This window comes from Toxotes jaculatrix, chromosome 4, assembly GCF_017976425.1.
Source record: "Toxotes jaculatrix isolate fToxJac2 chromosome 4, fToxJac2.pri, whole genome shotgun sequence".
Taxonomy (NCBI): Eukaryota; Metazoa; Chordata; class Actinopteri; family Toxotidae; genus Toxotes; species Toxotes jaculatrix.
Genome location: NC_054397.1, coordinates 10,473,649 through 10,492,164, shown reverse-complemented (window position 1 = coordinate 10,492,164; position 18,516 = coordinate 10,473,649). Strand labels below are relative to the sequence as shown.

Sequence of the window (18,516 nt, the reverse complement as noted above, 5' to 3'; positions counted from 1 at the left end):
AGACTGGTTAAAATGTGTCAGGGCTGTAAAAGATCGCAGAGATTGCAATCATCCCAATTTTTGTCAGCCACCATAATCTGCAAAAAGGTTTTTGATTATTTTAATTTGTCTCTTTATATTTATTCATTTAACTTTTCAGTTAGATTTTGTGATACTTTTATCTCCCTGTATGATCACTTAAATAATATCTCAGGAAATTCTCCAAACAGACAGGAATATAATCCTAATCTATTTAATTTAATTTTTGTCTTAAATTTTTGTCTTAAACTATGTGATGTAGTTTCCAGTGCTTAACTTTCCATGAGAGCAATAACAATAGGATTTCTTCAAACAAACTGATAGTAAATTAGTCATAAAGTACGCATGACACAGTTAGTAGTTTCTATATTATAACTCCTGTTGTTGTGATTCACTTTAGTTTAATAGTTTGTGTAATGATCTTCAGTTTTCTTTAGCAGATTGTGTCATTTTCTGCTGATTATTCAAATGATTGTCTGACAAACTTCCTTGCTAACAAAGCACAGACAATGCGCAGAACAGGAAGGGAGGCAACCTGCAAGATGAACTTCAGCGATTATTGGACCCAACTCAGACAAACGCTGATGACATCCGAGAGGTGCACCACACCACTGAATCATCCACATGACTTCCTGTTGATTTATGGGTTTGGACCTGTAGACAAAACAGCAAGGGGTGGCCTTTTGGAGAAGTTAAAGGGTCAACCCACCAAAAACAAACAGCGCCTGCCTCCTGAGGGATTTCCTGCTCAACAACATGAAACAAATCCACCACTGGCAGAATCATCAATTTAAAATAGTGTCATTGAAAAGACACCATAAACATTTTTTTCACCAACCACCATCTAAACAATTCTGATAATTGTGTTTTTTGATGTGCTTTTTATTTTAATTATGATTTTTGGCTTTGTTCAGTTGCAGGACAGAGTTGAGGTATATTTTTTTTCTTGTTAATTATTTCATTAAGGATGCGTTTTAGGGTGTACATGTTGTGCATTTGCCTTTTAAATTATGCTTGACATCACTGACTTCAGAAAATTAAAAGCCATTTGCTTACTTCCTGAATTAATTCTGTTTATACTGGGTGCTGGATGCTGAATGTTGGAAATGGACACAAATGTCCCTCTATTTGTTGTTTGTGTTTTTTGAGTGTCCCACAAAGTCAGCCTTTTTTTTTTGGACTATAACAGCATCATAGACAATTAAAATCACAAGCATTACACTGGTCTGCCCCTCACAGGGCAGTGTGTAACCACCTGTGCAGTGGCAGGTGGATGGTAACTATTTACTCATGAAATTCTGTACCATTTTTAAGTACTTGAGTACCTGTACTTTTATAATTTTATAATAGAAAGTAATTTCTATTTATACTTGGACTCCAGAGCAGTTCAGAGGAAAATATTGCACTTTTTAATCCACTGCATTTATTTTATGACTACAGCTACTACTTGCTTTGACGATTTTACATCCAAAACACATGACCGGCTTATAAAACATGATGTCTTGTCAGAGATTAAACTACCCAACAGCATATAAAGCAGCTAAAATTAGATCAACTTCAACCGGTTGCAACACTGAAATGTTGCTTACACATTTATACTGTATCAGTATCTGTAAAATTTATACAACAATGCAATATAACACTATGAATTATCACCGGGCTGAAGAGCAGTGTTTCACTGTCTTCTCTTGTTCAAAGTTTCAAGTTTGTTTTACCTTTGTGTGGTCAGGTCTGTGTGCTTTGTCACACCTGTAACCACACCTTACAGTGATGTCACAGTGCCCTGGAGAGTACACCTGTACATCCCTGCAAATGTTAAACCATTTATTCCTCTATGCCAAATAAGATAAACAATGCTATTTACTTGTTATATAACATAGAGAGAGAGAGAGAGAGAGAGAGAGAGAGAGAGAGAGAGAGAGAGAGAGAGAGAGAGAGAGAGGGAGGTAGAGCCAGTCCTCATGTCTACAGGATAATCAAAATGTTCTACACAAACATTTGTGGAAGTGTAATTTTCTGGTAGAGTGGGGACACTACTACTGGTAAAGTGAAACAATGACTTTAGCATTAATATGTATCATGCATATGAGTAAACAATGCCAAATATTTATTCAGATATCTCCATTTTATCCACATTGTGACCAAACATTGAATCGGTGGTTAAATTGAAATGGGTAGTTAACTGTTATTTGACTGAATTAAAAGCTTGAATACTGTTGTTTGATTGAAAACAAATGATTGGAAAATAAATTCAGAACTTGTTCAGTTAGTCAGAGGGTCTAGTCTTAATTATAAAACTGTCTGTTTGGACAGGAGTGTATTCTTACAGCTCTGGGTATTGCCTTTCATCCATGGCTACATTATTCTTTCCCCTCACCTTTACTCTGCTTTACTATGGTTTATTATTATGATCATTTATTTTAATACTGTGCGGCAGTGGACCCGCGACCAGGGCCCGGCCCCAGATAAGGGGCAGATGATGACATGACATTTATTTTGTTGTATGTCCTCTCACCATATTACAGTCTGCTTGCCATGTTCTCTAAGCTAATGAATACAGAATGTTAATTTCTTGTACTTGTACATGTTTAGATATTTACTCAGTTCCTTATCAAAAACAAACCATTAAGTTTTTAGCGTTTTGACTCATTGCTGTGAGTACTGTCCCACCCATGGTGAAATCTTTTTCTTAATTTAATTTTATTTATTTTTAGTATCATTATTTTTTAAAACAGAATCAGTGTATACATTTTTAAAAAGTAGAATTTAGATTGTTGTTTAATGATTTAAACAATTCAATTGTTTATCTAACTAAACATGTCAATAGATATATTAGTATTAGTATTATCATTGTTAGTATTATTGTTGTCGTTGATATATTAAAATGTTTTTTCTTTAATGTACGCACAGTGTGTGTGTGTGTGTGTGTGTGTGTGTGTGTGTGTGTGTGTGTGTGTGTGTGTGTGTGTGTGTGTGTGTTTCGCAGCAGCAGTCTTACTCACTTACTCAGCGGAGGGCTGGTCTTTGTCGTCACCGCCGCTCATATATAATTAATGAGGAGGCGGCGGCCACGGAAAAACTGGCTGCTTCTGGTTTCCAGGCATAAATACAAAGCGGAGCCGGTCTGAGGGGAAAAACGGCACAAAGGAAAGCGGGGCACTCTGAGGTTTTAAAGCTGAAGACCAAGAGTCAGGTAAACCAGCTGCTCTGCTGAGAGCACAGCTAACGGACTCATTATTTAGAACAGCGGGACGGGGCTGGCGGGCGCAGAGATTTAAATGTTTACCAAAAGAACGGGCTCTATCAGGATGTCGCTGAAAATACAGTGAGAGCAGTTTATTTACTGTAGTTGTCAGCGGCCGTACACACGTTGCGCTGAATGTCACCCAGTTGTTTGTGTTGATAGAGACAGGAAAACGCTGCACAAAAACAACCTGTGTAACCAAACCGCCGGCAGAGCCGATCTGTGAAATGTGAGTTACACTGATGTGCTGTAGGTCTCTGTGTGTGTGTGTTTAACGGGACCGACTGCTCTGCCTGGAACAAGGTGGATTTATTTATTATCATTACTACTATAACTATTCGCTTTATTTGTCAGCTTTACAATGTGTTTAGGGTTTGCTGTATTCTGACCTCGTTTTGTCTTTGACAGACAATTAGTCAGAGTAACTCAGTGAAGTTTGCTTTGTTTCCAACTGCTGCCGCTTTGGCATCGCAGCTTATACGTGGCAGTAAAGGCTCTTACTGTACAGCTGAGTTTTCCAGCATATAGGCTGACATGGAGTAGATCAAACGGTTTGATTCTCATTGTCTTACTTTTTTTTTTATCTACTGTCTTCAGTCTGATTTTTTCCGATCTATTAAAACAAAACAGTTTTTAATCCGCATTACATTATTGATATTTTGGTACCACTTTTTAAGCCAGCCTTTACTAAGGGCTTAATTAGTAGCAAATATAATCATCTACTAATGCTTATAGATAAATTAACATAATAAAAGCTTAAGAAAGGTCAGGTTAGGTCAAGAAAAAAATATCCTTCAGCTGGCATTCAGCCATTTTATTTCACTGCCATATAGTCCGCATTTATAGGTTTTAATGAGGCCATTAACAAAAGGTTTTTAATCCATCAGATCTGCAGGTATAAATGTTAACAAACTGTTAATAAATGGATTTTGGTTCGAGTAAGTGGTCGAACTGTCCAACCAGCCAAAGATATTCCTCCGCACTCTGGCAGCTGAAAAGCCCAAATACTTTGAATAAAGCCATTACTTTCAACTTCTAACCCCTTAATAGATGGTGATGTATAAGATTTTTATATTTCAGGGCTTATCCCTCAGTGTGATTCGCCCTCGCAGGCTAGATCTTTCTTTATTAGAGAAAAATACTGAAAATTTAACATTGTATTTTAATTTCTTCTATTTTAATTATTAATTTCTTTGTTTATTTTGTATATGATTTTTTTTTATTGGTGTTTGTCATCGTTCTGTACATCTGGTTGTATCATATTGAGCCTCATCTCTGATTCTGCGCTTCTGTAACTTGTGTGTATATTTGGCAATACTACAATAGTCTCTCAGGACACTGCTCTCCTCTTTATATGTATCAGGGGAGCATCCCGTGTGGTGCACGGTAGCACAGTGGTGGCGTGTGTGTTTGTGTGTGTATTGCCTCCACTCCATCATCCCAGCTTGGGAAAAATCAGAGCTTGGAGAGAAAATCCCCAGCCTACACTCCATTTTTCTTTAAATATAGAAATGTAGAAATGTTTGTCATCATGTAAATACTTACAAGGTCCTGATAATGTAAATGCAGATGTGTGTATGGACACAGCTGGAAAGAGCTGTGTCCACAATTGCAGGAGAGAAGGAGAGAGCAAAGCAGTAAAGCTGAGAGAGAGAGACACACAGTCATTAAAGATATTCCCCTGCTCTTGAAAAGGCCACCGGCAGACACACTGTAGTGTAGATTGCCATTTCTAGGTCAGTGGTAGCCCCCCCCTACTGCCTCCTCCTCACTCCACCCCACCCTGAGCTGACTATCTACCCAAGCCCAGCCCACACATTAATCTGCGGTGGTGCTGTAGAACGTGGAGTGGTGGCATGTGGTGAGTGTATTAACCAGCTGCGGAATTACAAACAACCAGGGAGGGAGGCGCAATCTGTCAGAGAGGCTAGTGTGTGAAGTGATCAAACACTGTCTATGAATTAGATCTGCCATTCATTTAAAATCAATTTTGCTTATCAGATTAACTATCACCAGGCGCTCTTAGTGAACACTGAATCTTTACAGCTATGATGTGGAGTTTCCCCCAAAAGGGGATGAAAAGATGCTCCAGATGTCCTGTTTCCTGCATTACAGTAAAGTGGCATAATCCTCTGACCACATTAGACTTTGCTAACGAACAGAGAGTGCGTGAACCTGCTTCATCATCCTGTTGCAGGAAGCTGAGTAGGAATTTGTGGCAGAACTTAGAAGGTGCACATAGAGGGGAAATAGGAGGAGGTCAAAACTCCAACAGCACTTGCAGTACAAAGACCATGTTACAAACACATTACAGTGTGTTTTATGATGAGCCTGACAAAGGCCACAAGCTGAGATGCACTGGTCTCATAAAGTGGTTCTCTCTACACGTGTTGCTGGAGTTTTGACCTGTTTTGGTTGGGTAAATCGCTTCTGACAACACCAAAATATCATCACATTATCAATATGAGGCATTTATCCAGTTATGTTCCCAAAATACAAGCGCCACATCGCAGAGATGGGACTGAATGAAAGGAGTCAAATTATGAGCAAGAATCTCAAGCTTACAGATGTTAGATATACAAAACAGATACAGATTTTTGGACGTGCAGGATGCCGGCCTTTTATTGTCCAGGACATTTATGTGCCACTGATTATCTGTTACTAATAGATGTACAACCTGCTGCCAGTACAAACATTAATATTAGAATAAATGCACATACATGCACACAAACAAACAGATATACACTAGGTACCTCAAATTGTGTGCTCACAGTACAGGTCATCAGTTTGCCACAAAGCAGTGTCCTCCTGTGACCCTCATCTCTAACAGCTGCAGAATAGAAAAGAGCAGCAGTCATAGTACTGAAAATTCTGAAAACACTCATCTGCCATCTATTCTTCAAACAACTGTACAGGACACAAACATGTTAGCCTCAATTCAAGAGGACCGACTCAATAAGCAAAGGACACAGCAATCACAGAATGGCCTTTTTATCTGAGGTTTGTTTGTATGACATTATAAACGGTCCTAATTTTTTTTTTTTTTAACAAATTTTCAATAATCACTTTAGGTGATTCTGCTATTAATGTTTTATCATTCCAAAAATAAATACATTGGACCAGCTTCACCCAACATCACCCTTTACTTTTCTTTGAAACCCAATAATGAATCTATTCAGGGTGATGTTGCTGCATCAGTATTTCACCCTCAGATTCTGGGAATCCAGCTGATGAGTCGTTAAAAGTGTGTTTTGTTTGTGCAGCGGTGATTTAATGCAAAGTAGTTGTTTCACAGTGACAAAAAGCAGAACTTGAAGTGAAAGTTGGCTTTTTCTGGTACATACAAAAACGTAATTCAGTGTAAATCTGTGGCCTAAGCAGCAGTGTGTGGGAAGTACAACTGCAGACTGGAGTCTGATTAGAGTGAGTCAAACACATGTCTCCTGGGATTGTGGAGTATTCGTAGATTACTCTATTGTTACATATAATTTTTTTACCACAGTGATATGTAGGCTTTATATATTTTTTTTAAATCTACTAATAAGCTGTTTATCCTTAGAACGATCAGATGGAAAATAACCAGACAGGAATGTCTGTTTTAGTCAGATTCACTGATTTGGATACTTGAAACCAAGAAACTGCCTCATATTGACGCAAGGATCATATAAAATACAAGTTCAAGCACATAGGTAATTAAGTGTTATTTAGTTGAGTTGAGTAAAGTGAAATGAAATAACGGTAAAAATACAATTCAAACTGTATGGTAAAATCTCAGACAACAGATTTAGGTTGTTTCCTGTTATATATTTTCATATTGCCACTTCAAATAAAAAACATCTTTTCTGTAAATACATACAGGGTCTTACCCACATTCAGGACAAGGGTCATGACATCAGGTCAGATTTATGGATGATCACATGTTGACTGGTCCAGATCAGCAGCTTTAACCCACATCGGAGGTCAGCGGCGACTCTGGTAGAATTTGAAAGAAGAAGTTACAGAGATTTACAGAAAAGCCTGTGCACTATGTCCTCTTTATATTTTTGACATCAATCTTCACTCTGGCTTCACCTTATGTTACCCACACGTATCTTTTCTTGCAGCGCTGGCCTGTGGTTCCCTTTCTGGCTGTCTTAGTCAGCTCTTGTTAATCAGGTGACTTATTTGACTGGGTTGTCATGGTTGTCATTTGCTTGCAACACAGTTTTTCAGATGTCAAAGTTGAAGTTCAAGGTTAAAAACAAGTGAATATGACCACTATTCTGAATCACAGTAATCCCTACTTTCACTGGGTGTACTTGGGTGGCTCACATATATATTTAGTTTGATATTTAGGTGCACTGAATTCTTTCTGCTGTGTGATCTCAACTTGAAGGAAACCCAGTGTGTATTTTCTACACTGTACCATATGTACTGCTCTGTGTCTAGCGTTGCTGTGGCAACAAAGCGGGGAGTATGTATATTTATGTATTTGTGCATATGCGTGTAACAGCAGGATATCGCTCTGACCTCAAAAGAGTTGATTTTTGTTTGTGCATGTCAAGACAGGGAAACAGATTCATCTCACATTCAAAGCCACCAGTTCACAGTTCTAACAGTATGCGTCTTCCGTGGAAATTTGAAAACACAATGTTGCTTCTTTGTACATTTCTCTCTTGGGTTAACAGGAACGTCTTCTGAGTAGACTCCCACTGTGTTATTCTTACACACAGCTGTCCATACATTTAGACCAAGAGGCCTTGTGTACTAGAGTAACAAGGTCGCCTGTGTATTCCTCACTCTTAATGTTTCTGTCCCTGAGCAATTTCAGTATAATTAGAGGGACTGCAAGAAATCTTTGTGTGTGTGTGTGTGTGTGTGTGTGTGTATAGTCTGTTTGCTGACAGAAATAACAGGGTTGTGTTAGAACTTCTAATTTGGCCTCATGCTCAATAGACAGTGTCGTACAACAGGATACGCTGTTGGTAGATGGAACAATGTAAACGTGTCTGGGAAAAATTAAATTAATAACAGCAATAAACGCGTCTGTCAATATGGGTCGTATTAGAAGGAATACCAATAAGCAGCATTATCAGCTATAAAAGAGGTCTAAGTACAGTCAGTACGTAATAAACAATATGAGGCAACCAAGCTCCAAATAGGCCAAAGTATGTGTGTCACCAATCTGCAGCTGATTAGTTTTGAATGGTCAGTTCACCCAAATTTTACCTCAGTTTCATCTAACGGTATCTAGCCATAACAACAGTTTTGATCCCCATCTGCTCCCGATACAATGAGTTGAGTGGAATTTCATTTGTGGTGCACACAATATTGAAAAATTATTTACCTGTAAAAGGTCAACAGGAAAACCTCTTTTCCAAAATGGTGTCCCCATTTCTCTGGATAATCCTGTCACGGCTCAGGGATTTTCCTTGTGTCCTCTAATAGGGGCGGGCACCCCAATTTCCTGGTAATATATTGCCCCCGTTTATTTATCAGCACATAAAAGCAGGCAGGGACAAGCAATAGGTGAAGTCAGAGAGCTGGATGGGGGTCAGCTACAGGCAAAAGGAACAGGCAAAAGGCAAAATCCAAAAACAGACAGGTGAAACAAAATCAGCAACACTGGAAAACTACAGCCTAGAAATCACAACGGACAGTCTAGCAGAGAAATGGGTGAAAATGGGAAGGTATATATATTAAGAGCTGATTAGGGAATTAGGAACAGGTGAGTGGGTGGGCGGGAAAGAGTCAAGTGGCTGAAAGTCAGGAAGGGCTGGGGTTACTGCAGGGCAGGAGGGAGTGGCAGAGTCTGAAATGACAAGAGAGTTAGTAACATTGCAAGAACAGGCAGAGAATACATGAATGCGTGTAAGAACTGTGACAAATCCACAGACATTGCCACAGCAGTTTTCGTAAGAATTATTTTTTTTATCAACAAAGCATGTTTACGGCATGTTTTATGAATTATCTAGAGTGACAGGGACACTGTTTTTTAATGATATGTACTCAAGTGATTTGTACAGTTACTATTTCTAAGGTATATTGTTTTTAAAGGTATGTTTCTAGGACATATAAACTAAAATAATTTATCTTTGTTTCATTCAGGATTATCTTCTGCGATATGATTTGAATGTGCCATTTTTAAATTTGGTCTTTGTCTTTAATTTGTTCGCAGACGCCATTGAAGAGGAGCTTGGACGGCATGCAAAGTTGTGAAATTTCGTCAGATAGCACTGATGATCCTCTTAGTAGCGGCCTACGTACTCATCGGCAGCCTCGAATAGTAGTGATTGGCGCTGGCTTGGCCGGCCTTGCTGCAACTAAGGTCCTACTGAAAAACGGCTTCACGGATGTCACTGTTCTAGAGGCATCAGACCACATCGGCGGGCGAGTTCACAGTGTTCAGGACGGTGAGAGGAAATGGCCCTGTTTAGCTGATGCTACCTTAAACTTTGAGTTCAAATTATCTGCTTTAACTGTGTTAACTGTGTGTCTAACACAATGACTAAAAGTACAACATAATCACACACTAACTGTGTCAGTTGCAGTTTCACATTTTGCAGAACTTACAGGTATTCAAGCTAAATCATATTGTGCTATACTACATTCCCAATGGACCTAGTGTACTGAAATTTCTCTTTCTTTTGCATTTTTATCTTTATAAACATACAGTAATTTCACGGGTTTCCCCTATTTGCAACCTTTATGCAAAATTTAGCTAACCATCAGCTGTCTGTAGCCTGTTTTTTTTTTATGGACAGGTATGAGAGTGGCTTTGATCTTCTCATCTGACTCTTGACATGAACTTTTCTAAATTTAACTATTGCTCAAGGGTTCTTATTTATCCTTCTGAAGCCAACAAGCACACTGTTCAATAGCTGTTTCACTCACAGAATAACTGACTGCTTTTGTGTTTTGCTGGCAGAAAGATACATTTTTCAATATTTTTTGTTCAGCTAAATCCATACAAAGCACTATTTCACTGCTGAGGCATGAACAAAGAGTCTTCTGATAAAAACTGGAGTTACAAATTTAAGAGCCGTGTTACAGAAATAGTATTATCTAATATGTAGTCAGCTTCTTTCATATCACTAAGTACTGTATGTCTGCTTTTTTCCCTGATGTGACATTAACTTTGATTGGTAAGCACTTTGTATTTACTTGGAAAACTGCTCAATCAGGCACCCATTCATTCACACAATCAGCTTTGTTTCCCTAAATAACCTAAATTACTACACTTATCAGATGTACATCCAGTTCCAAGAGAAATTACAGTGCTTTTTACTTGATCTGCTCGAGTGATGCTAGTACATTTTGACAAGAAAGTCAACTGAAGTGCAAGTGTTGCACCAGAGATATGTGTCTCGCCTTAGATGTCCATAATGACAAACAAGTAGGAAACAGCATCAGCTGCTCTGATACTGTAGGCATGTAAAAGAGGTCATGTATAAGCACACTCAAGCAGTACTGTTAAATGTAAACCTGTGTGTCAAGCACATGGATAATGCGTCTGTTATGTAATTGCTTGTTTATGTGCTTAGATGTTTTGTAATCAAAGAAGCATTTAACCATTTCTGTCATTGGCCCATTTTTATTATATAAGTGAGTGTAAAGAAAAAAATACATTGTGTTTTGCCATCATCCTCGTGAAAATTATATAATGAATGGTATTCCAGTGGGCTTAAGTGACTACAGCATGTTAATTGAGTTGACCTTCTTCTGGAGCTGCCTAATTATCTAAAAATCACCTTTCTCTTGTCTTTGCACCTTAGTAAAGCCAATCCTTTATCCACATAGATGAGTTCAAAGCAATCCATTTTTGTCTCAAACTCTGTCTGATCTCTATTTCTTTTTTTTTTTGCAGGAAAAGCAACTTTGGAGCTTGGAGCCACCTGGATCCATGGTGCCAACGGGAACCCAGTGTACCACCTGGCAGAGGACAACGGGCTGCTGGAGCACACCACAGATGGGGAGAGGAGCGTGGGACGCATCAGCCTGTACACCAAGAATGGTGTGGCTCACTACCAGACCAACGCAGGGAAGAGGATCCCCAAGGACCTGGTGGAGGAGTTCAGTGACCTGTACAATGAGGTGAGGGGACACATAAGCACACAGACATGCATAGGTACACACATGAATTCACACAAGATACCCAATGTTCAGCCTGCGTAACATATGTACTGGAAATTATGTCACATACTGTAACCACATTATATAAAGCCAGTTTCTCCACCAAACCTCTGTTTATATTTGTGAGAGGGCTATTAAACGTACCTTCAACCTTGAAGTGGTCCAGTGAAAAGACCACCAAAGCGTGCTGATTTTACCAAGGAATGGCTATTTTTGTTAGCCTTGTTCTCCGCTCTCTGCTCTGTAGCAGCCACTGTTATCGTTTAAGTGGGTCACATCTGGAAAAGCAATTATAGAAGGACGGTATAGAACACACAGGAAGCATTTTGTTTTTGCCAAACCACTGTGTGTTTTCTGTGTGTACCTTGTGACTTCCAGGTCCAAACCAACCCACCTTCACTGTGTCCTTGTGATAAATCGTCTTAATGGTATTTCACACCCAAAATCTTGGCACCTTCAGAGGCATAGTGGCAGTTTCAGCATCCTAAAGACTGGAGGTATTCATGCCTCTGTTGCATGTAGTTGCCGTGAGCAGCCATTCCGGTTCTCTTCATGCTTTTTTTCTTTTCAGTTTGCTACTTGGGGTTATAGAAATAAAGTTGACTTGACTTGGATGAAGTCCAAGTTGCCAATTCCAGGATGTCATCCAGCCCTGACAGACAAACTGTAGAGTGATGAGAAACATGCTACTCTCTCATTTCCCTTTCACCTTGATGATCTTCATGGTCGGCATCGTATGAAGATGACTCATCCTGCTCAGGGCTGTACTCAGAATTTTCTATAACCTGACCATAAATGCTTTCCTATACTTTCTCCCCACTTCAGTGTTAGCCTCAGTATATCAGGCATATTAATCAAATTTGTGATTTATTGTAGTCTTAATTGTGCAGCACAAGTCAAGGATAGTTTATCGAGTTGAAGCCCAACTTTATTAACTTAAAGTAAACACAGTCTGGAATTCTACCGTTAATGTTTTGACTTGATACATCACTGGTGTTTTTCTTGACCTGGTAGTTTCTAGGAAACAGTGTTTTATCGCCTCTGATGACAAGTTTATGTAAACAGTACTCAGTATTCATTTTGCCTCTTGGCAGTGTGGCAGCATCTTGTCTCTGTCTCTTCCTATGTTCTTCTTTATTGCAAGGTGCTGCTCCTGTTGTGGCAGGTAGCTTTTATTTTTAATGTGCTGTGCCTCCCGAGGTGTTTCTCCATCATGCTAAAAGGAGAGTTTACCATTTGTCGCAATCAAGAGCTGGCCCGATCTGCTCCGAACTGAACTGAACTGGTTTCTTTCTTCCTTCCTCAATCCTCTTCCTCCCAATTAACCTCTATCTCTCAACTCTCACCCTGCTTTAGGTGTACGAGCTGACTCAGGAGTTCTTCCAGAATGGGAAGCCAGTTTGCGCTGAGAGCCAGAACAGCGTTGGCGTCTTTACGCGAGACGTGGTGCGCAAGAGGATCATGTTGGATCCTGATGATTCTGAGAGCACCAAGAAGCTCAAACTGTCCATGCTTCAACAATACCTCAAGGTGTGTGTGTGTGTGTGTGTTTTTGATCCAGACTTTGTCTCACTGGAATTTTGTACCAATAGCTGTTAAATATATTCATGTTATCTGCGTCCTGCTCCATACACTCCCACCCACACACACAGAAATGCACAGGACACAGTGCGATTTTAAATGCAGCAGAGAGGAGACAGTAGCTCAGGTAATGAGACTGAAGCAGTAGCATAATTTTGCTATTTAATAGCACACCACCTGTATATGTCCTCTAAATAAAACATATGGGTTTCCAACATGTTTAAACCTGTTTAATCATGCTGGTTTGTTCAGACCTGTGGCTGTAGAGATGAGCTGTTGATACAGTTCAGTACCTACACCAAAGCATGGATTTAATGGGTGTAGAGAGGTGATTTAAAATACACTGGGTGTGTCTGCAGAATGTTGCCTTTGAGTGCAACAGCAAAGATATGACTTGTGTCCCAGCAGGTAATTTGGCTAGAAGTACTAAGAAGAAATGTAGCTGATCAGAATCTCTGTTGTTCTGTTCTCTTGTTTCAGGTGGAGAGTTGCGAAAGCAGCTCTCCCAGTATGGATGAGGTGTCTCTGAGTGAGTTTGGTGAGTGGACAGAGATCCCTGGTGCACATTATGTCATTCCTGAGGGTTTCATGAAGATCATTGAGCTCCTGGCCCAGGACATCCCCTCCCGCACCATCTGCCTTAGCAAACCGGTCCGCTGCATCCACTGGAACTACTCCGCCCAGCATCAGGAGGTGATCGCCAAGAGCAATGACACCAACCGGGACAACAACCACAATGAAAACAACCACAGCTGCCAGCCTGACCAGGACCCTCTTATCCTGGGTCACCCCATTTACGTGGAGTGCGAAGATGAGGAGTGGATCACGGCTGACCACGTGATCGTGACAGCTTCTCTCGGCGTGCTTAAGCAGAACCATGAAGCCATGTTCTCCCCCTCTCTGCCTGAGGATAAGGTGCTCGCCATCGAGAAGCTGGGCATCAGCACCACCGATAAGATATTCTTAGAGTTTGAAGAGCCCTTCTGGAGCCCCGAGTGCAACAGCATCCAGTTTGTGTGGGAGGATGAGGCTCAGCTCGAACAGCTGGTCTACCCCGAGGAGCTGTGGTACAAGAAGATCTGCAGCTTTGACGTCCTCTACCCACCCGAGCGCTACGGCTACATGCTGAGCGGCTGGATCTGTGGGCAGGAGGCACTGTACATGGAGCGCTGTGATGACGAAACAGTGGCTGAGACCTGCACTGAGCTGCTGAGGCGCTTTACGGGTTAGGACACGCACACACAGAAAACAGATCTGTACTGTATATTGTGTTTCGCCATCATATGTCCTGTCTACACCATAAGAGCTTTTTTTGTTTTCTAGGTTGATATATACACAAGATTTAATTTATTCTAGATACTTTATCTCTCTGTTTTATTTTATCATTATCTATCCAAAGAAGCTCTCTAAAGGACAAAATATTCTTAACAAAAAAGATTACATTCTTTGTAATCCTGAATTACATTATGTAGACAGAAAACAGACAAGATCAACTTCGATCTTCCAACTCAATTCTAGTAAAGCTTTCAGTAAGAATCAATAATCTGAGGCTAACACAACAGCCTTAGTAGACTCTGAGACTGAGCCTGTCAGCTCAGTGACTCATACGAACTATGAATCGGGTTGGGTCATTGTGTTTCATATAAAGGAAATGGCGTAAGCTTCAGCTGTGACGTAAGTGGGGGTTTTTTTTTCATGAAAGAAGGTTGACAGATAATACAGCAGAATGACTCAGGTGTCTGTTTATGTGTTCAGTGTGCAGCAGCTAACTGTTCTGGTGTCACCAACACAATAGCAACATTGAGCGAAAGGAGTGATCATGCGTTAGATAAGGTGAAGGGGATGTTTTCTTTAACGGACATTTGATCACATTTCCTTTGTAAACTGTAGCTGTTTCAAGGTGATTGCAACATAAAATGTACAAGTTCATATCACATGGCTATAGGCTGACTCATGGGTTTCATTTGGCAGTAGATTAGGAATGTGCAGTGAGGAAAGCCTGAGATTTATACTTGGTAAAGTGATTGCCTCAGAAATAGGTCACAGTGCAAGTACAGAAACAGTGACTGTCACTGATGAGGTCAGTGGACTTCCTATAGATGTAGACTGTAAATTACACAGAGAGACCACACACACAGACACACACACACACACACACACACACACACATTTCTCATTTAGGTCAATGGGGTTTAATCCCCTCAGCTGTTGCTTAATTACATATAGACTCACTGGTGCCTCTCTGCTCATAGAAGGTCACAAGCTGATTAGTGCTGGCAGATGGGAAGTCCCAGTTAAAGACCTCAACTCATAGCCGCCACATTCTTAATTTGAACTGGTCTGATTTTATATTACGTACTGGATTCTTTAGACACCAGACTGTCCTTGATTGTCTTTAAGCTTTTCCCTCTGCTATCTGTACCGACTCCCTCTCTCTCTCTGTCCTCTGCTTGCCCATCCACAGGGAACCCTGACATTCCAAAGCCCCGGCGTGTCCTGCGCTCCTCGTGGGGCAGTAACCCTTACATCCGAGGCTCCTACTCCTTCACCAGGGTGGGCTCTAGTGGTGGGGACTGCGAGAGGCTGGCCATGCCACTGCCTTACGCCAACAGCACCAAGGCTCCGGTGAGACAACCACTCCACAGCACATGGGGTGGACATAACAATAAAAAATACAGTTCAGTAGCCCTGAAAAAACTAAACTTGTGAGGTTTATAATGTTAGACTGTGTCAGAAAGGTGCCTGAATCACCTTCATAGTAATTCTTGCTAAAGTGAGTAGTGCTGTTCTTTTGTATGGCATTATTTTCTTTCATATTCCTTAGTACAATGCACTTCATGTAATATTTCAAATTAAGATGAAAAGATTTTCTCTTCTTTTGGGGTATCTGGAGCCTGTTCTGGTCAAATACAAATTATTATTAAAACTGAAATCAGTTGCCAAAAATATTGTGTAACGCTATATTTTACCAGTCTCTAATTTACTAATATTTCTGGAAAGAACTATGCAATTTTTAAAAATTTTTTAAATTTCCATTTTTCCTACAATTACTATCAAATGACATATAAATATTGTATGTATTTTACAAAAATTCTAATATAATAATTATATTTTGAAATAATTATATTTTGGATGATACTACGTCTGCAATAGTATTTTCACTGACTGTACATTTGGTTGTTTACAATCCCTGCACACGCTCTGAGAGCATCTGGCCAACGCGGTGGTGTCATCACTACCATGTCATATCCCAGCACATGCAGAGCAAATACAGCTGGTGTCAGGGGGGTTATGAATGCTGACTCCTGGCTAGCAGTCTAGACCATGAAATCCGATGCGTTCTGGGTGAAGGGGTTGGGGGGTTGTGGGTGGAGGGTCTGTTTGTTCACTTGACACTGCTGAAGGAACAGCATGACCCCTCCGCTGACGTCCTTCAACCCTGTCAAACTGAAATCTTAAGCCCTCAGGAAAGTTACTGTAGCCTCCTACATGTAGAGCGCTAACAAGGGAATCAGTGATGGAAATAGAAAATAATGCCGCACAAGAGGCCAAAAATATGTCAAGCTGACATTGATGGATCTTGCTTTGAATCAGATTTTCTTCTCTAAAAGCTTTTCTCCTTTTCCCTCTGCTCATTTCTCTTTTCTTCCCCTCCTCCATCCTCAGCCTCTGCAGGTCCTGTTCGCTGGAGAGGCCACCCACAGAAAATACTATTCCACTACCCATGGTGCTTTGCTGTCAGGACAGAGAGAAGCCACTCGCCTGATAGAGATGTACCAGGACTTGCACAGAGCTAAAACCACAAAGCCTAATATGTAAAATAAACCACCTCTGACTAGTGAAAAAAAAAAAAAACAATATAAAACTGTTGAGTTTTAATCTTTTTATCTTGATGATTAAGTTATACTTTAAAGCATAGCGTGGGCATTATTACATTGATAACAAATGAATATTGTTTCTATTGTACTGTAGATTCAAATCATGTAAGTTTTATTTGAGATGTACTGTTCAAAAGTTGCCAATGGTGCTGTCATTTCTTGTCTTTATCATTCTGTCATTATTTTGTTTTTTAAATCAGTAATTTAATGTTTATAATAACAGCATCTGTAATTTAACTTGTTTTTGTAAGTGCCTTCTGTACGTAACGTTATGTTATTTTAAAAATAATGGAAATACTAAATAAAAATTGAGAAGGTTTTAACAAAATAAAAGCTCTATCATCATCAGACAAGCGCGGCTCAGTGTTGTTAATTCTGTGAATTATTAAACACAGTCACTAGATATCTCCTCCTCATCCAATTCTGTCCACGTGAATATTTTCCAGGAAAGAAGGAAGCACAACCACAGATGAGAGCTGTTTCCATACTATCACCATTTTGGTATCCTTTTAAATCTGTGAGAGAAAGACAGAAAGTGAGTGCACATGGAAAGAAAAGGCTCCAAAGCTGCAATGCCCTGCCAAAGTGACAGATGGTGTTAGAACAGACCTCAACCCAGTCCTCACTTCTGTTGGACAACAGTGTTAATCCTCTTCATCAGTGACAAACACAATCAGATGATGAGAAGAACTGGGAAAGTTTTAATTAGCAACAGAAAAACAGGGAAGTCGGTGCAAAATGCTGCACTTCCTCCCTACTACATACAACATGTTTTTGATATTTTCGCAATAGTTTCCTCATGTTAGGTGGGATGAAGAGGAAATCAAGAACTCTGGTTTCTTTTGTAGTTTCCAAGCCGAGATAAGGATCTGGATTAAGACTAATCCAGACAAAGGAATATCCCTGATTCCATTTATTTCTTCACCTGGGGCTGAGGTGAGTGCGGATAATGTGGATTCTGGCAGCATTTTTGAATGCATTTTAGAAAACTCAGCCTAATGTTGTGCCAAATGTTGATGGAGTGTATGAAGCACTGTAAAGTGGCCCATATCCTTCCTGAATCCTGGCTTCCGACACTGAACTCTTTCTACATATGCAAGGCACTGACAGCAACAATCTCATTGGTATCTACATTTAATTTGAGATTATCTGACACATGTCCAAAACTCTCCTCTCCCACAGCAGACAGTACCACTTATCTGCAGTGCAGCTCTTTTGTGTTTTTCACTGGCTGAGGGGTCTTAAGGTAACCGGGATAGAATTGGAAAAAAAAAACAAAAAACAAAAAAAACTTTCGTGTGAGCACAAAATTAATCAATAATGATAATAATAATAATAATACTTCTCAATATATTCCCTCTGGATCATCCTTTTTTTGTGTGACTTCCAGGGAGACTAACAACTGCTTACTGGGAGCTAATGGAGATCAAAATTTTAAATAAAAAACGTAGTTGAACAAAAGTAGAACTTAGCATAAAATTGAAAAGCTGAAGAAAAGTAAAAGTAAATGTACTTAACTTACTTATCACCACTGTGGACCCTTACTTGGTCAAAAAATATCCCAAAAACCTTTGTTGTATTTTTTTTTTTTGACCACAGTCACAGAGTGATCATTCCCACTTATTTTTAGTCCTTTGCTGACATGTTTAATGTCACTTACTTGTCATTAAAAGAAGCATTAAT

The 18,516-nt window shown here is 39.8% G+C and overlaps 1 protein-coding gene across 2 annotated transcripts; it reads left to right on the top strand.

The window, feature by feature from the left end:
* The first annotated feature begins 3,100 nt into the window (after positions 1–3,100).
* smox (spermine oxidase) lies at positions 3,101–16,868 on the top strand. Of its 2 annotated transcripts, none has more exons than XM_041036705.1 (7): positions 3,101–3,211; positions 9,420–9,654; positions 11,109–11,335; positions 12,731–12,904; positions 13,436–14,180; positions 15,420–15,580; positions 16,622–16,868. In XM_041036705.1, the coding sequence occupies exons 2-7, from the start codon at positions 9,447–9,449 to the stop codon at positions 16,772–16,774; spliced, it is 1,668 nt and encodes a 555-aa protein (XP_040892639.1). In that variant the 5' UTR covers positions 3,101–3,211; positions 9,420–9,446; the 3' UTR covers positions 16,775–16,868. The 2 variants fall into 2 exon arrangements, with proteins under 2 accessions (XP_040892639.1, XP_040892638.1); XM_041036704.1 differs by lacking the exon at positions 3,101–3,211 and adding an exon at positions 3,302–3,491.
* Positions 16,869–18,516: the final 1,648 nt, after the last annotated feature.

What these genes read in the sequence shown, in the direction of transcription:
- smox (XM_041036705.1), top strand. Translation starts at nt 9,447, where the DNA reads ATGCAAAGTTGTGAAATTTCGTCAGATAGCACTGATGATCCTCTTAGT. An exon ending in AGTTCACAGTGTTCAGGACG is followed by an intron (nt 9,655 to 11,108) that starts GTGAGAGGAAAT and finishes TTTTTTTTGCAG; the next exon opens with GAAAAGCAACTTTGGAGCTT. An exon ending in TGCTTCAACAATACCTCAAG is followed by an intron (nt 12,905 to 13,435) that starts GTGTGTGTGTGT and finishes CTCTTGTTTCAG; the next exon opens with GTGGAGAGTTGCGAAAGCAG.